The 17,190-nt window shown below is 50.7% G+C and overlaps 2 protein-coding genes and 1 long non-coding RNA gene across 9 annotated transcripts; 2 read left to right on the top strand and 1 right to left on the bottom strand.

The window, feature by feature from the left end:
• Nucleotides 1–464: 464 nt before the first annotated feature.
• LOC132694821 (uncharacterized) lies at nt 465–8,713 on the bottom strand. Of its 3 annotated transcripts, none has more exons than XR_009617480.3 (4): nt 8,561–8,713; nt 5,247–5,371; nt 5,035–5,117; nt 465–1,653 (listed from the first exon to the last, which is right to left on the bottom strand). It is a non-coding gene; the product is annotated as an uncharacterized LOC132694821 (long non-coding RNA). The 3 variants fall into 3 exon arrangements; XR_009617479.3 differs by having other exon boundaries at nt 5,247–5,333; XR_009617478.3 differs by lacking the exon at nt 8,561–8,713 and having other exon boundaries at nt 5,247–5,461.
• Nucleotides 1,062–8,216, top strand: ING4 (inhibitor of growth family member 4). Of its 4 annotated transcripts, none has more exons than XM_060658587.3 (8): nt 1,062–1,148; nt 3,898–3,969; nt 5,696–5,862; nt 6,042–6,147; nt 6,323–6,428; nt 6,673–6,820; nt 7,087–7,148; nt 7,260–8,216. In XM_060658587.3, the coding sequence occupies exons 1-8, from the start codon at nt 1,112–1,114 to the stop codon at nt 7,297–7,299; spliced, it is 738 nt and encodes a 245-aa protein (XP_060514570.1). In that variant the 5' UTR covers nt 1,062–1,111; the 3' UTR covers nt 7,300–8,216. The 4 variants fall into 4 exon arrangements, with proteins under 4 accessions (XP_060514570.1, XP_060514569.1, XP_060514568.1 ...); XM_060658586.3 differs by having other exon boundaries at nt 6,320–6,428; XM_060658585.3 differs by having other exon boundaries at nt 6,042–6,156.
• A 52-nt stretch (nt 8,714–8,765) lies between the features above and the next one.
• Nucleotides 8,766–15,947, top strand: ACRBP (acrosin binding protein). Of its 2 annotated transcripts, none has more exons than XM_081796099.1 (10): nt 8,766–8,919; nt 9,222–9,440; nt 9,617–9,711; nt 10,203–10,320; nt 10,961–11,429; nt 11,912–12,044; nt 13,429–13,608; nt 13,741–13,908; nt 14,955–15,038; nt 15,566–15,634. In XM_081796099.1, exons 1-10 carry the CDS (start codon nt 8,877–8,879, stop codon nt 15,572–15,574), a joined length of 1,518 nt encoding a protein of 505 aa, XP_081652225.1. In that variant the 5' UTR covers nt 8,766–8,876; the 3' UTR covers nt 15,575–15,634. The 2 variants fall into 2 exon arrangements, with proteins under 2 accessions (XP_081652225.1, XP_060514560.2); XM_060658577.3 differs by having other exon boundaries at nt 8,768–8,919; nt 15,606–15,947.
• The last annotated feature ends 1,243 nt before the right edge of the window (nt 15,948–17,190 follow it).

Below are 17,190 nucleotides of genomic sequence, written 5' to 3'. Positions count from 1 at the left end.
TGGTCTAAATTAGGTGGTTGAAAATCTGTATCATTAAAGCCCTGCCCTGCGGCATTGATAATTATCAAGAATTTGTGAGGGATGACAATCTCCATAATGCGATTTTACTAACGCCACTATTAGGTTATGTGCTTTGAGTTGTCTCCCAGTATGGTGGCAGTCAGTCGTGCACTGGATTGCTTTCCATCCTCATAGAGGATGAGTCCTCATGAGGAAGAGTCCTCAATCTGTAGCTGACTGGGACGACAGCTGTCATCTAACTGGCCCAGTTGTGAGCTCTGTGCTCCAATCCTTTCCAAATCGTGGTGTTAGTTAACATCATATATAAACTGGGGAGGGGTGGGGAGGGGAAAGGCGGGGGGGGGGGGGAGACAAAAATAAGAGGGCAAGGCCGGAAGTAGTATGTCATTTTGTGTGTGTGTATATGTATTCAAGTATAAAAGGACATGAACCCGGACAAGAGGTGTGGAGAATTATAGCTTTATTGTGTAACTCTTAGTAAATAGAGATTATACAAAAAATAATCCAGGAGAGCTGATGTGCGTGTGAGTGAACAGAAAGGCGGAGGGTTTAAATCTCACAACACCAACTATGCCTCCCCAACTTCGTTAAGAAACTAGCTACCTTGAAGAAAGTCTGGATTCAGCCGGGACCTGCTCTGGTCACTAGACTCATACCCGGCAAAAAGGAAAAAAGAGTCTCCAGACGCTGAAAAGGGATATTTATGGAATACAATCCTAAAGAGACAAGGATTTTTTTTCTCCCACATTACCGCACATCGCCTTTTTTGGAGGGAAAAAAAGTTTGATAGGTAATGCAAAATGGCGACCTGCAGTGACGTCATGCCTGCCTCGGTCGCGTACTGGGGCCTCAGTAAGGGCGGAAGCGGGCTAAAGCTGCCTCCAGGTACCTCAGTACGGGCGGCCCCGGCTACCTACGCAAAAGGGAAAGTATGAACGTCGGGCGGATGTGTCCCAGCGGATAATTTAGTGAGGGCGGAAGCTCTTCTTTTAAGGGCGGAAAGTCTCCAACCCAAGGATAATAGCTTCAGCGCCTGTTGCGATTCAGTCACTTCCGGGGCGGATCGGAAGTTGCTTTGTTTTGCTTCAAGATGGCTGCGGGGATGTATTTGGAACATTATCTGGACAGTAAGAGCAGGCTGGAGGAGGGGGTCAGGGGTCATAGAGTGGCGGTGGGGGGCGGGAATCGGGACTGAGGAGCCGTACGGCCCCGAAGTCCCGGTGGTCAGAAAGTCACAACTGTGAAGGGGTTCGGTGAGAGAATGTATTGGACGGTGTGAAGAAAGAGGGGGCGGGGCAGCAGGGTCGAGGCCTGGCTTTTGGGTGTAGACGAGGGAGGGGCTGCGCGGTAGGACTGAGGGGATGGCTCTTGAAGGACTAATGGGCAGAGCTGGAAAGATATTTGCCGACCCCATCTCCAGGGCCTCCAGCTTCAGGATATTTTTTTTTTCACCCCGAATCGTTCCGAATCGATTGTGTTAGTGTATCACCCACTGCCATTTGGAGCGGCGACAAAGACCTGCTCGCAGCCACTCCGCTCAGTTCTTTCTCAGAAGCGGTCTCTCCTGGGCTAGGGGGCTATGAGTGGCTGTCAGATGATCAACTGGAACGCTTCTCTTCTTGGATCCAATTCCTTTCAAATAGAAATCTGGTGTTATGTTTGCCATTTGTGTAATCCACCCCTTCACAAAGCCTGTCACCCCTATGGGCTTACATTTGTCTTAGTGTTGGGAGTCGTTCATTCATTCATTCATTCATTCATTTATTGAGGCCCTGCTCTGGGTCAGACTTAATGGCAGCTACTGTGGATATAGCAAAATGAGTAAGACAAAGACCCTGCCCTCAAGTGCTCATAACAGATTCTGATAATAAATGATTACAAAACAATGTGATGAGTGGAATCATAGAAATACATTAAAAGGACTTGGTAGCACTGGAGAAAGAAGGGCTAATTACCTAGGGGTGTAGGTACAGCTTTACCAGAGGATGTGATATTTGAATAGAGTTTTGAAGACTGAGTGTTTATTTGCCAGTGTGGAGAGAGAAAGGAAATTGCTGGTTGGGAAAAGCATCAGCAAAGGTATGATGGGTTTATGGCAGGTCAGGGAAAAGTGAAGTCAGAGTGTTTGATACATAGGACTCTAAGGTGGAAGATTGGGAAGTGGCTAGAAAAAGAGGCTGGGGCTGGATTGCGCAAGGTCTTTTAAGCCAAGCTAAGAGGTTTGCATTTTCAATAGTGAAGAACCAACAGATTTTCTTAAGTAGAGTGATTTTAATAAAGGAAGATAACTGATGTATGAGAAGGTCAGGTCTGAGAGAGTGACAGGAATATGTAGGAGCAAAAAGGACAGCACTGATTGAATGAGTAGTTGAGAGAGAAGGAAGAATCTAAGGTGATTCCTTGATCTCATGCTTGGGAAATGAGGTAGACAGGATGCCATCAGCAATATACTTAATTCAACTTCAGGAGTATAGCAATATACTTAATTCAGTTTAGACTTAAGTTTAGGTATGGACTGTAGGAGTGGATGAGATCAAGTTCATTCAGGGAATACAAGTAAAGTGAGAAAATGAGAGGATTAAAGTATAACCTCAAGAAAGCATTAACATTTAAGGGACAGGTAAAGAAACCATCACTATTGGAATTATCAGAAAGTATGTGATGAGACTTGGAATCCTAAGAGGAGAAAAATTTGCTGAAGGCAAGAAGATGGGGCCATCTGCTGCAGACATATTTTTTTTAAGATAGGACTAATAACAGATCGTTTGATTTGGTAAGTCATTGGTAACTCAAAGTAATCTCCGTAAACTAGTGGCAGCAGACCTGAGATTATAGGTTAAAGCAGTGAAGGCATTTTAGAAGTTTGAAATGGAGTCACAAGAAGAGATTTTTCTTTCGTGGGGAGACAAGTATAGATGCACTTGTTCAGGTATTTATTTAAGACCCTCTGTCTGCAAGCCATAGCAAAATAAGAGAGAAGACAGACACTTCCAGAAGGAAGGCTAGGGAGATAGATACCAAATAACTGGTTGCACAATTAATTATTAATTACAGTTGGATAAATGCGAACAACGGTAGAGATAGAATAACTTGAGAGCATAATCCAGGACACCTGGAGTCTGGAGAAGTCCAGGTTAGGCTGAGCTTTGAAGAACGAAGAGTTTAGTAGGCCAACAGATATGGTGGAGGTGGGATGAAGAACCCCAAGCAGCGCATTCCAGGCAGAGAAAGCAGGAGACAAAAAGCCAGGTAGCAGGACAAGCCCTGGCAAGTTGGGGGCACTCGGAGAAGACCAGTCTGGTCAGATCAGACAGAGCACAAAGGGGGACTGACGTGAATGAAGGCTGGCGTAAGATGAGCATGGGCCAGAAAGTGCAAAATGGGAATAGGAATTGTGTGATAGGAAGTCACCAGGTGATTTTAAAGCAGGAGCATGACTTGACGAGGTTTACATTTTTTTTTTTTTTTTAAAGCACATTCTGACTACGATCTGAAGACCAGAGTGGAAGTGTGTGTGTGTGTACGCGCGCGCGTGTGCATGTGTGTGTGAGGAGTGCTGGAGGATACCAGGAGGGTATTTGGGTTAACGGCAAGGAGCTTGGAGGCAAAGTTTGAAAGTCAAGGAAAGGGAGGGGCTGATTTGTAGAGTAAGGTCCTTGAGGGGACAAATGGTGGGAAAGCTGTGCAGAAATGGCAAAGTTAGTTGTGGAGAGACACAGACACAGCCTCCTCTGAGAAAGGAATGATGAGTGCTGTTCCAGATAAATCCAATGGTTCCAAGGAGGGAAAACTGAGTCCCGTTTTGGACCTGCACTTTAAAAACAACTGTTAGGCCTATGGAGTCCAGTGATTCTCAGTGTCTTTTCTTCTCCCTAGGTATCGAAAACCTCCCATTTGAACTGCAGAGAAACTTTCAGCTCATGAGGGACCTGGACCAAAGAACAGAGGGTACGTACAGAGTAAGGGGTTTGTGTGTATAAGGAGTGTGGATGATCATTTCTTTTTCTCTTTGGTGTTACCATGTCATCTGGTCTGATCTGGAGAACTGTGGCTTCTCTCTTTTTTACTCTCTTGGAATTCTTAAAAGGAGAGCAGTGATGAACTGCATTTCTATATCCGCTTCTCATAGTAAATAGAGTATTGCGACAATGCCTCAAGAATTCAAAGATGTTATGTTCTTTATATCTGCAAGAAGAATTCAGAGATAAGGCAACCCTAGAATCATTTCTGTTCTCTATGTTCAATATGTCTATAGGAAGATTGTCGGAAGACTAGGATGTTTCTGCTCCACTGGATTGATAACGTTACTATCAAAAAATTCATTGTGGCTGTAGACCGCAAGTCATGTTGGTAGAGAAGTCCTTAAACAGAAGGAAAGAGAGAAAGAAAAAAAAAGAAGAAGGAAAAGCAGCAATTAACATCAGGATCTCTACACTGTATTCTTCAACCTTACAGAAGCAGTAGATACCATCTGTGGCTTCTTTTGGATGTTGAGCGAGTTTGGCTGCATTGAGGCATTCACTTGGAGCCTGAGGCTACTCTACAGTGGTCAGATTGGTCTCTTCAAGGTCAAAGATGTCGTCCGTTGGAGCCAACCCCCGTACCTGCTGAAGGATATATAGGTCTTATCTTCCACCCTTAAGTAGCCATGCTCAAAGATGTGACAAGCTGGTGTTAGAATACCCAGAGCTGTGATTTCAGCTACCCTGGGTAAGTTTACTCACGAAAAGGTGAACATCATCTAAAATCCTGGATGCAGACCCCTGAGAACTGGCTGCCAAATGCTGGGAACCAGCTTCGCATCCTTTGTAACTCAGTTCCAGCTCTTGAGTTCATACACAGAAAGACAGTTGGAGATTATCAAACTATGTGCATTTTCAGCTTCCTCCAAAGGCCTCAGATGAAATGGGGCACAAACATAGTATGTACACAGATCCTGCCAGCTGTCTGTCGCTGCACCATGCTACAGTCATTCTTTTGTCTCTTTTCATCGACATGCTTTATGAGCCTTACCAAATATTAGGCAGTAGAAAACTACACTCTCGCTGTCTTGGGACATCACCAGCCTTCCAGTATGAAAATGTTCGGAACAATGTCTAAGATGAACAAACAGAAAAAAAAGTGATGGGAAATACGAACAGGTTGATGAGCAAAATAGGGTAGAAGAACTGTTACATAAATGAACTAGGGCCTAGTTTTAAATGATGAGTCACAGATGTACAGACCTGGAAGCCGGCAGCAGCAGATGACCCAGCCGGGTTCGTAGCACTCAGAGCTGTTGCGGAATGTTTTTGAGACAAGGAATCGGGAGGCTGTGAGACAAAATTCATGGTTCGAGAAGCAGCCAGCCCTGCAAAGAAGCATCTTCAGACATCAACAAAAATATACTTTGGTGTTAATGTGGTGTGCAAAGGCTCCCTCCCTCCTTATGTTTCAATAATTTTAAGTTCCAATGGTGCTAGCCATGTTTTCAGCACCTGAAGGCACCTCTAAGACAAATACTGTCAATATGTTGCATTACTTGAGTAAATGGCACAGTACCTATGAACTTTCAGGGCATTTTAGTTCGAAGGTTATGATGATCAGTGGAAAAGGTCCAAGAAACAAGAGGAAGAAGTGTGTTTCACCTAGCCAGTCAGGGGCCATAGTGACCAGGCCTCTGTCTCTGTTGTAGACCTGAAGGCTGAAATTGACAAGTTGGCCACTGAGTATATGAGTAGCGCCCGCAGCCTGAGCTCCGAGGAAAAATTGGCCCTTCTCAAACAGATCCAGGAAGCCTATGGCAAGTGCAAGGAATTTGGTGACGACAAGGTGCAGCTTGCCATGCAGACCTATGAGATGGTATGGCCCTGTTCACGGCTCCCCACTTACCTCCCATCTAATCCTTGGGGTCCTAGACCCCTCCTTCAGCTGTATTGGGATCTGTTTTGGGTCTGGGAGATACATAGAATCCGCCTTAGCTTTTTTGTCTTTTACTGGAACTACCCTTGTACCTCTCTCTTTTCCTTCCTTCTACCTAGGTGGACAAACACATTCGGCGACTGGACACAGACCTGGCCCGTTTTGAGGCTGATTTGAAGGAGAAGCAGATTGAGTCAAGTGACTATGACAGCTCTTCTAGCAAAGGCAAAAAGAGTGAGGAGGGGGGCGGGGCTTGAGAGGTGGGCGAGGATTCAGAGGGAGAAGAAGCAGCTCTTCAGCTCCTAGGGAGGGGCAGCCGCGTGGAAGGAGGTGGAAGAAGGAAGAGTTAACCCATCTTTCTGTCTCCCTGCCTTCTGGCTTCCCCCCTCTTTCCTAGAAGGCCGGACTCAAAAGGAGAAGAAAGCTGCCCGTGCTCGTTCCAAAGGGAAAAACTCAGATGAGGAGGCTCCCAAGGCTGCCCAAAAGAAGTTAAAACTTGTGCGCACGTGAGTATATAAGGGAGCGCTTCACCAAATGACGTATTTTTTTTTCTCCCGCCCCACGCTCGTGCCTCACGCTGCCCCTTGCCACTTTCTCCGTCTTCTGTGCCAGTAACTTCTCCTTATCCCTGTGGTGTCTGCTGGATGGAGAAGAGAAGCCACAAATCCCTTGCCCCACCAGGATGTCTTTCTACCACCTGTGTAGTTTCCCTGCCTGCGGATGACACGTTCTCTTCCTCTTGGCATGCAGAAGTCCTGAGTATGGGATGCCCTCAGTGACCTTTGGCAGTGTCCACCCCTCTGATGTGTTGGATATGCCTGTGGATCCCAACGAACCCACCTATTGCCTTTGTCACCAGGTCTCCTATGGAGAGATGATTGGCTGTGACAACCCTGATGTGAGAACCAACCGTTTTGCCTCCAGATGGGGTTCTGGGGGTCATGAGGGAGTGGGTACAAGAGGGGAAGACATGGTTGAATAGTGGGACTCCAGGATAAGACGAAGGCGGAGTTGGTTGGCCTTGGGACTCCAAAGAGGTATTCTCCAAAGAGAATACGGAATACGGGAACACTGTTCTCAGGAATCTGTGGAGGGAACTTCTTTTCTTTCCTCTGCCCTTCCCTGGCCCCTGACTTCTGCTTCTTCCGTCTTCCTCCTTTTCAGTGTTCCATCGAGTGGTTCCACTTTGCCTGTGTGGGGCTGACGACCAAGCCTCGGGGGAAATGGTGAGTGAGAGAGTTGCGGTAGGCGCTGGGCTGCCCAGGAGCTGCGTGGAGGAGGGCACTCTCCCTTTCACTCACTTTCTCTGCCCGCCTCTCTATCACGTTGCTTTCTAGGTTCTGCCCACGCTGCTCCCAGGAACGGAAGAAGAAATAGATAAGGGCCTTGGATTCCCACACAGTTTCTTCCACGTCCCCAGCCCCGGGCTAGTGGGGAGAGGAAAGCCTGTGTTGGGGCCCGGGGGCTCAGGGAGAGCGGATGGCGCAGTGTTGTCACCCCTTCTCCTTCCCTCTCCCCACTCCTGGTGCTGAGGCTGCATCCAAACCCTGGTAGGGAGGGGTGCTGCAGCCGCTAACTGTTTGTGCTCTCATTCAGCCTGCCCCCCTCAGAGGGAAGTGGTTATGCCCACTGTCCTTTCGCCTCCATGCCGAGGTTGGTGCTGTATTTCCGAGGAATGGTCCTCTTTACTCCCCTTGCTTTGTATTTAAGGACTTGGGGCAGTAGCATGGGGGCACTCCCCAGCCCTCCTAATTCCCTCCCCCTGTGGGGGGCTGTGGTGTGATAAGCTTTCTTTGTTCTCCTCCTGCTTTTTCCATGGTAGGGGCGCCCCCAGAGCATCTGGGCAGTGGCCTTAGTTGAAGGGGCACCCCTTCCTCTGTGTCAACAGGATTCATCCTGGCCTTGTGAATGGGAGAGGGGGCAAGGTGGAATGCAGATCGCTCACATGTAAAGGAATTTGAGTAGGTGAATAAAAGCTCTGCGTGTTGGTCTGCTGTGTTTACTGTAGACACTATTTTAGTACATGTGCTAATTAAACTTTTTTTTTTTGCATCCTCCGGGTTGGACTAGAGGGGGGAGGATGACAATGCCAGAAGTAGAACGAGACATAGAACCAGAAGTGGTACCCCTGCTCCAGAGTCCACAACTCCTCACCATGGGGAGGACAAAGCTGGCTGGGGGGTGTGCCTCCAGGGCTTTCCAAAACTTTTTACAATTATGCATCTTTTCTCCGTAAACCATCTTTCACTTGATTTCCAATAAACGTGTATTTGTGTTTTGTGCATGTACCATTACACTATTAGCTTGGTTTCTTGTTTTAAACACAAAACAGAAAAACACTTTTCCCGTATGAGGATGGATTGTCTTGCTCACTTCCCACTGGGAAACCACTTCCTTAGACTGAACCAGCCTGACGCCTGAGCACCTCCTCACCTGGACCCTGCTTGCTTCCCCTTTTGGCTCATTTCTCACCTTAAGGGCCCCTCTTTAGTTCCCACGCAGGTAGACCCGGACCTTGTTTTGTACATTCCGTCCCTGCCTGCCCCAGAACCCTGCCTACATTCACATCTAGGCCTCTCCAAACCCCGGTTTTGTCACCTGTGATCTAGGGATAATAGTATCCGCTTTATGGGATTACCTTGGGAATAAGGGAACAACGTGCAAAGAACAACACATGTCCCACTCCATCGAAGGTACCGAGTCAATGACAGCTTTTGCCATCCTTATCCTCTCGAGTTGGAATATGACACGTGAGGACCCATCCACCCCTGCTGGCGCGGTGAACCCCGGAGCGCGCGTCAGTTTCCGAGGCCCCGCCCCCAGCCCTTTGTGACGTCTGGGCCGCACCTTCCACTCCCCGCAGGCGAGCCCGCGCCCGCGCCAGCCGACTGTCTCTGGCTTGGCCCGTTAGAGGCCGCTTTGGTCCGGGAAACGCGGGCGGATCGACTGGGGCCATGAGGAAACTACTCGCTGGCTTCTTTCTCTCACTCCTGAAGGGTGAGAGGTTCCCGCCCACTGGAGCAGTCTCTTTCACCCGGGGCTCCGTCCTCGGACCCCCAAGAGCCCTTGCTGCAGGGTTTTGAAACGCTTTCTCAGAGTGGTCGCGTTGGCTTTGCTCCCTAGCTACTTCTGGGGTCACACCTTAGCCTCTGCCCCTGGAATCTCCTCACCCTGATCGCCGGCCAGACATCCCCCAGTTTCCAATTTCCACGGGGCCCCACCTGCCATTCGGTCTGTCCAGGGACCGGAGCCGGTTTTGGAGTTCGGTCCATCCATCCGTCTGTTTCCCTGCCCCGCAGTGCTGCTCCGGCTTCCGACATCTGCCCCAGCCCAGGATTCAATTTCGGCCTCCACTCCAGGCAGCCCCCTCTCTGCCACCGAATATGAACGCTTCTTTGCACTGCTGACCCCAACCTGGAAGGCAGAGACTACCTGCCGGCTCCGTGCAACGCACGGCTGCCGGAACCCCACGCTCGTCCAGCTGGACCAATACGAAAATCACGGCTTGGTGCCCGACGGTGAGGACCAGAGTAGTGGGGGCAGCCCCGTGCTCACTTGAGACCAGGGAAGGGTATGGGCTGCACCTTACCCTGAGGCCATATTCTCCACTCTGCCGACCATAGGAACCCACAGCCCCCTCCAGGAGGGAGATCCCCCTAGTGTATTCACTTTCTGTACCCCCTGCCATTCTCAGGCGCTGTCTGCTCCGACCTCCCTTATGCCTCCTGGTTTGAGTCCTTCTGCCAATTTACTCAGTATCGTTGCTCCAACCACGTCTACTACGCCAAGGTGAGGCTCCAGAAGAAGGTTGGATCTGGTGTCCTAAGATCTCCGGAGAGGTGGAGGGGGTGAGGAGTTGAGGAAGGGTTCCACCAGAGGCCATCCTTAGATCCTCCCTCCCTGCCTCTTTGCCAGTCATGTGCTCAGGCTACACATGAATACGGTCTCGCCTTGGGCTTTCAGATCTGGGGAACAATCTTGTTACTGCGAGAAAAGTAGGGATGAGGCCAAGAGACAAGCCCTCCCATTTCTTCCAACACTTGAGTGACTTCACTCAAGTCAAACACCAGAGTGAAGGCAGAGGTGTGGCCTAGACACAGAGTCTTATCTCACAGGGGAACCCTTTCTCAGGTCTAGAGGGTTCCACCAGGGACCATATCCCTTCATCCCTGCCCAGCAACCGAGAGAGAGGACACATGCCAGAAGAGGACTGAGGCGTATGCGGGAGTAGAAGTCTGCCCTTTGGGAAAGGCATGCCCACTGTCCTTCTCTTCTTGCAGAGAGTCCGGTGCTCCCAGCCAGTCTCAATCCTCTCACCCAACACTCTCAAGGAGATTGACGCTTCCTCTGACATCCCACCCACCACGATGACCTCCCCCCTCTCTTCTCACGTCACAGGTGAGACCCTCCCAGCCTCTGGGAGGCTACCAGCAAGCCCTTCCACAAATCCCAGACCCCCAGAGTTGAGTTAAGGCATCCATGGTAGGAAATGGGGAAGAACATTGAGCAGGGTAGGGGGTTGGCCACAGGCAGCTATTTATGTAAGCAAGGAACCTGCCCTTTATGAATACAAGTTAGGGCTTTCCCCTCCCAGAGTATCATCTGACATTGCTTACAACTCTAGGAAAAATTCACTTTTCCTAGCTCCCCCAAACATTCCTGCATCTGGAAGTCCTCTGGGACTTTCATAAGCTCACAGTTTCACTCTCAAAAGGATTAGCTGCTCGCTTTTCAGAATCTTTGGTGTTGCCTCAGTGAGAGGGACGCGAGGTGGGATTTGAGATGGGAGTTAGGGAAGAGGAGCACTTGTAAGGGAGGTGGAAAGGAGATGCCACAATCGCCATGGTAATTATTCTTTTGCTGTGGTATTTGTACCCCCCACGTTTTGTGCGCTGCACGGTGCAAGTAAGTGTCATTTGGGCTGCTGTCCTGTGCTGTTGTGTCTGTGTGCGTCCCCCTGTAAACAAAGACACTCGGGGGCCAGAAACCTGACTGTTCCTTTCTGTTCTCTTTCTCGGTCTCCCAACCTCTGCTGCAGCCACAGAACGACAGGCCTTCCAGCCCTGGCCCGAGAGGCTCAACAACAATGTGGAGGAGCTGCTACAATCCTCCCTGTCCCTGGGGGGTCAGGAGCAGGGGTCCGAGCGCAAGCACGAGCAAGGGCAGGAGCACAAGCACGAGCAAGGGCAAGAACATAAGCAGGAGGAAGGGCAGGAGCAGGAGGAACAAGAGGAGGAGCTGGAGGAGGAGGGAAAGCAGGAGGAAGGACAGGGGACAGAGGAGGGGCTGGAGGCCATGGCTGGGCTGCAGTCAGACCCAGAGGTCAAGTTCCAGTCTGAGTTTATGTCTTCCAACCCTTTCTCCTTCACTCCCCGGGTGCGGGAGGTGGAGTCCACGCCTATGATGATGGAGAACATCCAGGAGCTCATTCGGTCGGCTCAGGAAATGGATGAAATGAATGATCTGTATGATGAAGAACCCATCTGGAGAAAGCCAACCCGTGACAGGTACAGATGGTTCTGACTCCCCCCACCAGCCCTACCTTCCCTGCTGCCTTTTTTGGGAAGGAGAAGCTCCCTGTCCCTGCCTTTGGCTTCCAAGACCCACTAATGCCTGGTTCAGCTTCTGGGGCACCTAGCAACTGTCTGCCCCACCTGTTCTGTCACCAGTCATTGGCTTGAGCGCTACCCTAAGATGCCCATTCTCTACATGATGTAGCTCCTGTTCCCGAAGCTACTAGGCTTGGGGTCTGGTCTTGTCTCTGCCTCTGATGAACACTGCAACTTTGAGGAAGATTACTTCCCCTTTCTGGACCTCAGTTCCTCATTTCTAAAAGGAGGCAGTTGGGCCAGAGGCCTCTAAAGCTCCGTCGGCATGCTGAATGTGTGTGACTAAGAGCAGACACCAAAGGGGAGGGGAAAAGAGTGGATGTGGCTTTCTGCTCCGGTCCTCTGTCCCATCCCCACCAGCCAGTGCTGTCTTCTTGCAGCCTCCTGCAGATGCCTCATGTAGAGGCCTTGTTGGTGCTGTGCTATTCGATTGTGGAGAACACCTGTACCATAACCCCCACAGCCAAGGCCTGGCAGTACATAGAGGAGGAGATCCTTGGTTTCGGGAAGCCGGTATGCCTGCAATGCCGTTTAATGGATACATGCTCATTGACCATCCTCTGGGCCTGGCACCGGACTGGGCCTTGAGAGTAGGGGGAAGGCGGGGATACAGAAAGCCCGGGCATCATTTCATTCTCTCCGAGTGAGAATCCCTTCCTTGGAAGGATATCTCCAGTTCACCTTAAAGGAAGAAAGCTCAGTAGGGTGCCTGGGTGGCTCACTTGGTTAAGTGTCTGACTCTTGATCTCAGCTCAGATCTCAGCTCAGATCTTGATCTCAGGGTCATCAGTTCAAGCCTCGCATTGGGCTCCATGCTGGCCTACTTAAAAAACAAAACAAAACAAAACAAAAAACAAAAAAACGGAAGAAGACTCAAGACCTAGTCTGGAATCTGTTCCAGCCTGGAGTTCATGCTTCAGCTGAGTTGTTGTTAGGCTTGAGTCATCTCCTGATCTAGTTCACCATCTTCAATACTTGGCCTTGCCTTAGATGTAGCTCCCCTTTCCAGAGGAGCGATAGGACCCGTTCCAAGGATGTGTAGAAAGATCCCAGTCTCGGTGTTTTTTGAGTGTAGGAAGTTCGGGAGTCATGGAGAGGTCCCTGGATATCAGGGTCTGGTTAAGGGAACAGCAAGAAACATTTTACCTGGAGCAGAATGGCAGAAGATAGAGTGAGAGAGAGAGTAAGGGTCATAAGGCGAAAAATCTCAAAGGGCAATCTGAAGCATGTGCTCGGGTCATGGTCTCATGGTTCGTGGGTTCGAGCCCCGCATCGGGCTCTGTGCTCACGGCTCGGAGCCTGGAGCCTGCTTCGGACTCTGTGTCTCCTCTCTCTGCCATTACCCTGCTCGTGCTCGCTCTCTCTCTCTCAAAAATAAATAAGCATTTAAAAAAAAAAAAACCCAACTATAGAACAGGGCTCTGATGAAAGCTAAAGGAGGTGAGGTGACAGCATTTATGGCCATGGTGCCTAGCACTGGGTCAACTCTGTAAATGATAGCATTATCATTAGCAGAGAGAGGGAGAGACAGGGAAGGTCAGGAGTCTTTTTCAGAGAGTCTAAGTTAGGAGTGATTGTAGGTCATCCGGTGATCGATATCTGTCAGGCACGTGGCAATGAGGATTCGGAGCTCAGGAGGGAGATCCGAACTGATGATGAAGAGTTGGGTGTTGCCTGCAGAAAGATGAAGCTTACCTGGGCATAGACACCTCATCCGGGAAGAGGGTGAAGAGATAGAGAGCTGAGGAGAGATCCTGGAGGAGCCCTGGGGGAGGGGTCAGGGAGAAAAGCTAGAGAAGCCTTTGCAAAAGCTTGAACGCTAAGAGGTTCTGTGCGGACAGTGCTGCAGAGCTGAAAGGGTCTCGGCCTCAGTCTGTCAACCACACTCCTGCCCCAGGTCTGTGACAGCCTTGGGCGGCGGCACTCAGCCACCTGTGCCCTCTGTGACTTCTGCTCCCTGAAGCTGGAACAGTGCCACTCGGAGGCCGTCCTGCAGCGGCAGCTGTGTGACAACTCCCACAAAACACCCTTCATCAGCCCCTTGCTCATAGCCCAGAGCATGTCCATCGGTACCCAGGTACCTTGCTGGGCGACCTGCAGTGGGGGAGGCCTCAGGCTCCAGGCAGGACTGGGCAGTGGAAAGGGAGGCCTGCTGGCTGGGGGGAGGGGGGCAGGGGCGTGCACGTCTCCTCTGTCCCCTGTGCCACAGGTAGGGACCCTAACATCAGGCCGCTTTTACGGGCTGGATATGTATGGTGGGCTCCGCATGGACTTCTGGTGTGCCCGGCTAGCCACAAAGGGCTGTGAGGATATTCGAGTCTCCGGCTGGCTCCAGACTGAGTTCCTTAGCTTCCAGGATGGGGATTTCCCCACCAAGGTCAGAGCCTTTCCCCAAAGTTCAACTCCATCCCACTGATCCCATTTCCTTGCTCTAAGTAGCCCTAGGATGTGCAAGGGGGGCTAGGCCTCGGGCTTCTGGGAACCAGTCCTCCCTGCCTGCCTCTTTCCAATAGACGCCCTTCCACCTCCCCCACCTCCAAAAAAGAGAGCAGGATTGTGCTTGTCAAAGGAGCAGGAATCAGAGGGGCGGAAGGGTGGGAGAGCACAGGAAAGCAGGACACAGGGGTTCTGCTCCCAGCTCTGCCAGTTAAGGGGCTTTGGTCAAGGCGCTTCCCACGCTGGCCCAATGTTCTACTCACCTCTACAACAAATGACTAGGTGATGCCCGAGGTGTCACTGACCTGTGACCCAGTGTTTCCCTGCTTCAGTGGCATCAACTTTGCTCCCCCTCTCCCCAAAGTTACCTCCCCTGTGGAGCTCCCCCTGTAACTGATGGCCAAATCCCTCCCTTCTGTGGCTTAGCAGGGAAAATCCAGGCAAGGCGATAGCCAGAACACCTTAAGAAAGGGCTGATAGCTGAGCCAACAGACCCCTGCTCAGCTCTTCTCCCTGGGCCCCTAGATCTGAAAAGGTTCTCCGAGACTGTCCCTGTTCCTCCCCTGGATTTATGTAGAGATGGGGAGGTGAGATCCACAGAGGAGGGTGATTCACCCAAAGTCACACGTGATTCTTCTACCCTCTCCCTCACTTAGCCATCACTAGAAGGCTCCCTGAGACTGGACCACGAATCGGACCCCCTTCCCCCTTCCTCAGCTGCTTTCCCAGCAAGCTGACCAGCAGGGTGGCCACTTATTCTCCGGCTCCTGGCTTTTCAGCACCAAACTGTGACTGAGGGTGGGGCAGGAAAAGCCAAGGGGACAGAGGCCTATTCCTCAGGGAGGGGGCACCCCCATTGTGGAAGGTCGGTTCTGGAGGGCTATACCCCTGGCCCTGGTTCTGCCATTTTGGGCATTCACTGAAGGGCTGGTGTCCTATAAGGTTTCTCATGTCTCCCCGCCTCCCCATTCCTGGCTCCTGGCTTAGATTTGTGACACAGACTATGTTCAGTATCCAAACTACTGTGCCTTCAAGAGCCAACAGTGCCTGATGAGAAGCCGGGATCGTAAGGTGAGCCCCTCACCCCGCCCACCCCCTTCTCCCATTGGCTCCTCGATCTGTCACCACAGATCGGTCTGTTCCCAGCACCCCCACACCCTGCTCCAAGCGGCAGGGATCAGAAGAGTTCCCTGTTTGCATCTCTGGGCAGAGGCCTCCACCAGAGCACTCTCTCCCACTCCTCCTGTCTTAGAGCGAGTGAGGCCCTCCCAGGCCAGGGGGTCCAGAAGGGATGCAGGGGTGAGGGCCCAGAGGGCATGGCAGCAAGAATCCCTAGCCGGGTTGGGCATTGGCTGTTGAGGTCTTGCTCTTGCCTCCCGCTCTTACTCACCAAGTAGTCTGGAATAAGTCACTTCCTCCTCCATCTTGAGACTCCTGGCTTCTCAAAGGAGGGGGTTGGTCTCCTTGGTGTCTCTTGCCAGCCTTAAAAACCCACATCTGTTTCCTCCTTCCTTCTACTGCCCTGCACCCATGCCTGCTCGTCTCTGGTTCTTGTGGGGATGTCTGACACCTCCCCACCCCTACGCCTCTGCCTCCAGGCTCTGTGACACAGACTGTGTGTACCCAATCCCTGTGTAGGTGTCCCGTATGAGATGTCTGCAGAATGAGACTTACAGTGCTTTGAGCCAGGCCAAAAGCGAGGACCTTGTGCTTCGATGGAGCCAGGAATTTAGCACCTTGACTCTAGGCCAAGCAGGATGAGCTGGGATCCATCCTGTCTCCACCGCAGCCCGACCCTTCCACATTCTCCATTGCTTTTAGACCCCATCTTGTCAGTTTGCTTCCTGGCTGCCCCTTATGGGTCTCTTACCTGGCCCCTACTCACGTTTTCCTTGGGTTGGGGCAGCAATCCCAGAAGGGTCCATGATGGAAACTCCACCCACCTTAAAGGATGTCTTTACATAAAGTGTTTATTTTCAACCTGTGTGGCCTACTTTGGTTACGATTCCATCCTCAGCACTGCCTTCCTGCCCCCTGGGAATCAACATTCCAAACCCTGGGATTTATGGATCTATCTGAAGGTGAAAGAACCTCATGAATGGTACTCAAAGAAGTAGCCATATTCCCGGAGAAGACCTAAGAAGTCAGGAAGTTGGATTGAAGAAGGCCATGACTGGGGTCTGAGGGGTTGTGTGGGCCATGCGGGCATGTGTCTTCATTTCTGAAGTCCATGACCACAGATGAGTATGGGCTTGTCCCTCTGGAGGATAAAGGCCAGAGCCTGACTGAGATAATGTCCCGGGGGTGGGGGTGGGGGGACAACCCCAGGGAAGTAGGGCAGAACTTACATTTTATCAAGAGAGAGAAAACGGCTGGGGCGGGGAGCTCAGGAAACGCTTGATTTCACATCCAGTGATGGGCCAGATGGTCTGAAGGTTGAGGTGGTCACATTTTGACAATATACATTGAAATGTGACTCCAGCATTGGCCTTTAATAACTTGGGATCTCCCAAAATGTGTTCTAGGGACACGTATGTTTGAGAACCTGTATAGTCTCTCCTTCTACAGGAGCACCGTGATTAAGAACATTAAAAAAAATTGGGGAACCTGGGTGGCTCACTTGGTTGAGCATCTAACTCTTGGTTTCAGCTCAGGTCATGATCTCATGGTTTGTGAGTTTGAGCCCCGCGTCAGGCTCCATGCTAACAGCTCAGAGTCAGCTTGAGATTCTCTTCTCTCCCTCTCTCTCTCTCCGCCTCTCCCCTGCTCACTCTCTCTGTCTCTCTCTCAAAATAAATAAATACACTTTTAAAAAAATTTAAAAAACAAAAACAAAAAAACCCCAACTTGTTTATTAACAGAAAAGTTGAAACGCACAAAAATATAGTATAATGCCCCCCATGCACCTTCATCCGCTTCAATTATGAACACATGGTCAATCTTTTAATGGTATGTTAAAGGCTCTGAGAAGCCCTGTAACAGAGAAACCTGTTCAGTCTGGTGTGTCTCAGACTTATTTGACTACGACATCCTTTTTCACCTACCACTCAAAAACTTTAACTTGTTTTTGTGTATTGAGCATGGACAACATGCCTAGCCTTGTTGATACAGAAGACAAGGGGCTCAGCCAGAGGGCACAGAGATGAGGGACTGTCCCCCAGCCCTCAGAGCTCACAGCCTGAGGGAGCCAGACAGAAGCAGGGCGGAATGGCCCTGGGCAGGG

Source organism: Panthera onca, chromosome B4 (genome assembly GCF_046562875.1).
Source record: "Panthera onca isolate mPanOnc1 chromosome B4, mPanOnc1 haplotype 2, whole genome shotgun sequence".
In the NCBI taxonomy this organism is placed as follows: domain Eukaryota; kingdom Metazoa; phylum Chordata; class Mammalia; order Carnivora; family Felidae; genus Panthera; species Panthera onca.
Note: the sequence above shows the minus strand (reverse complement) of the source record. Positions and strands in the feature narration are given on the sequence as shown.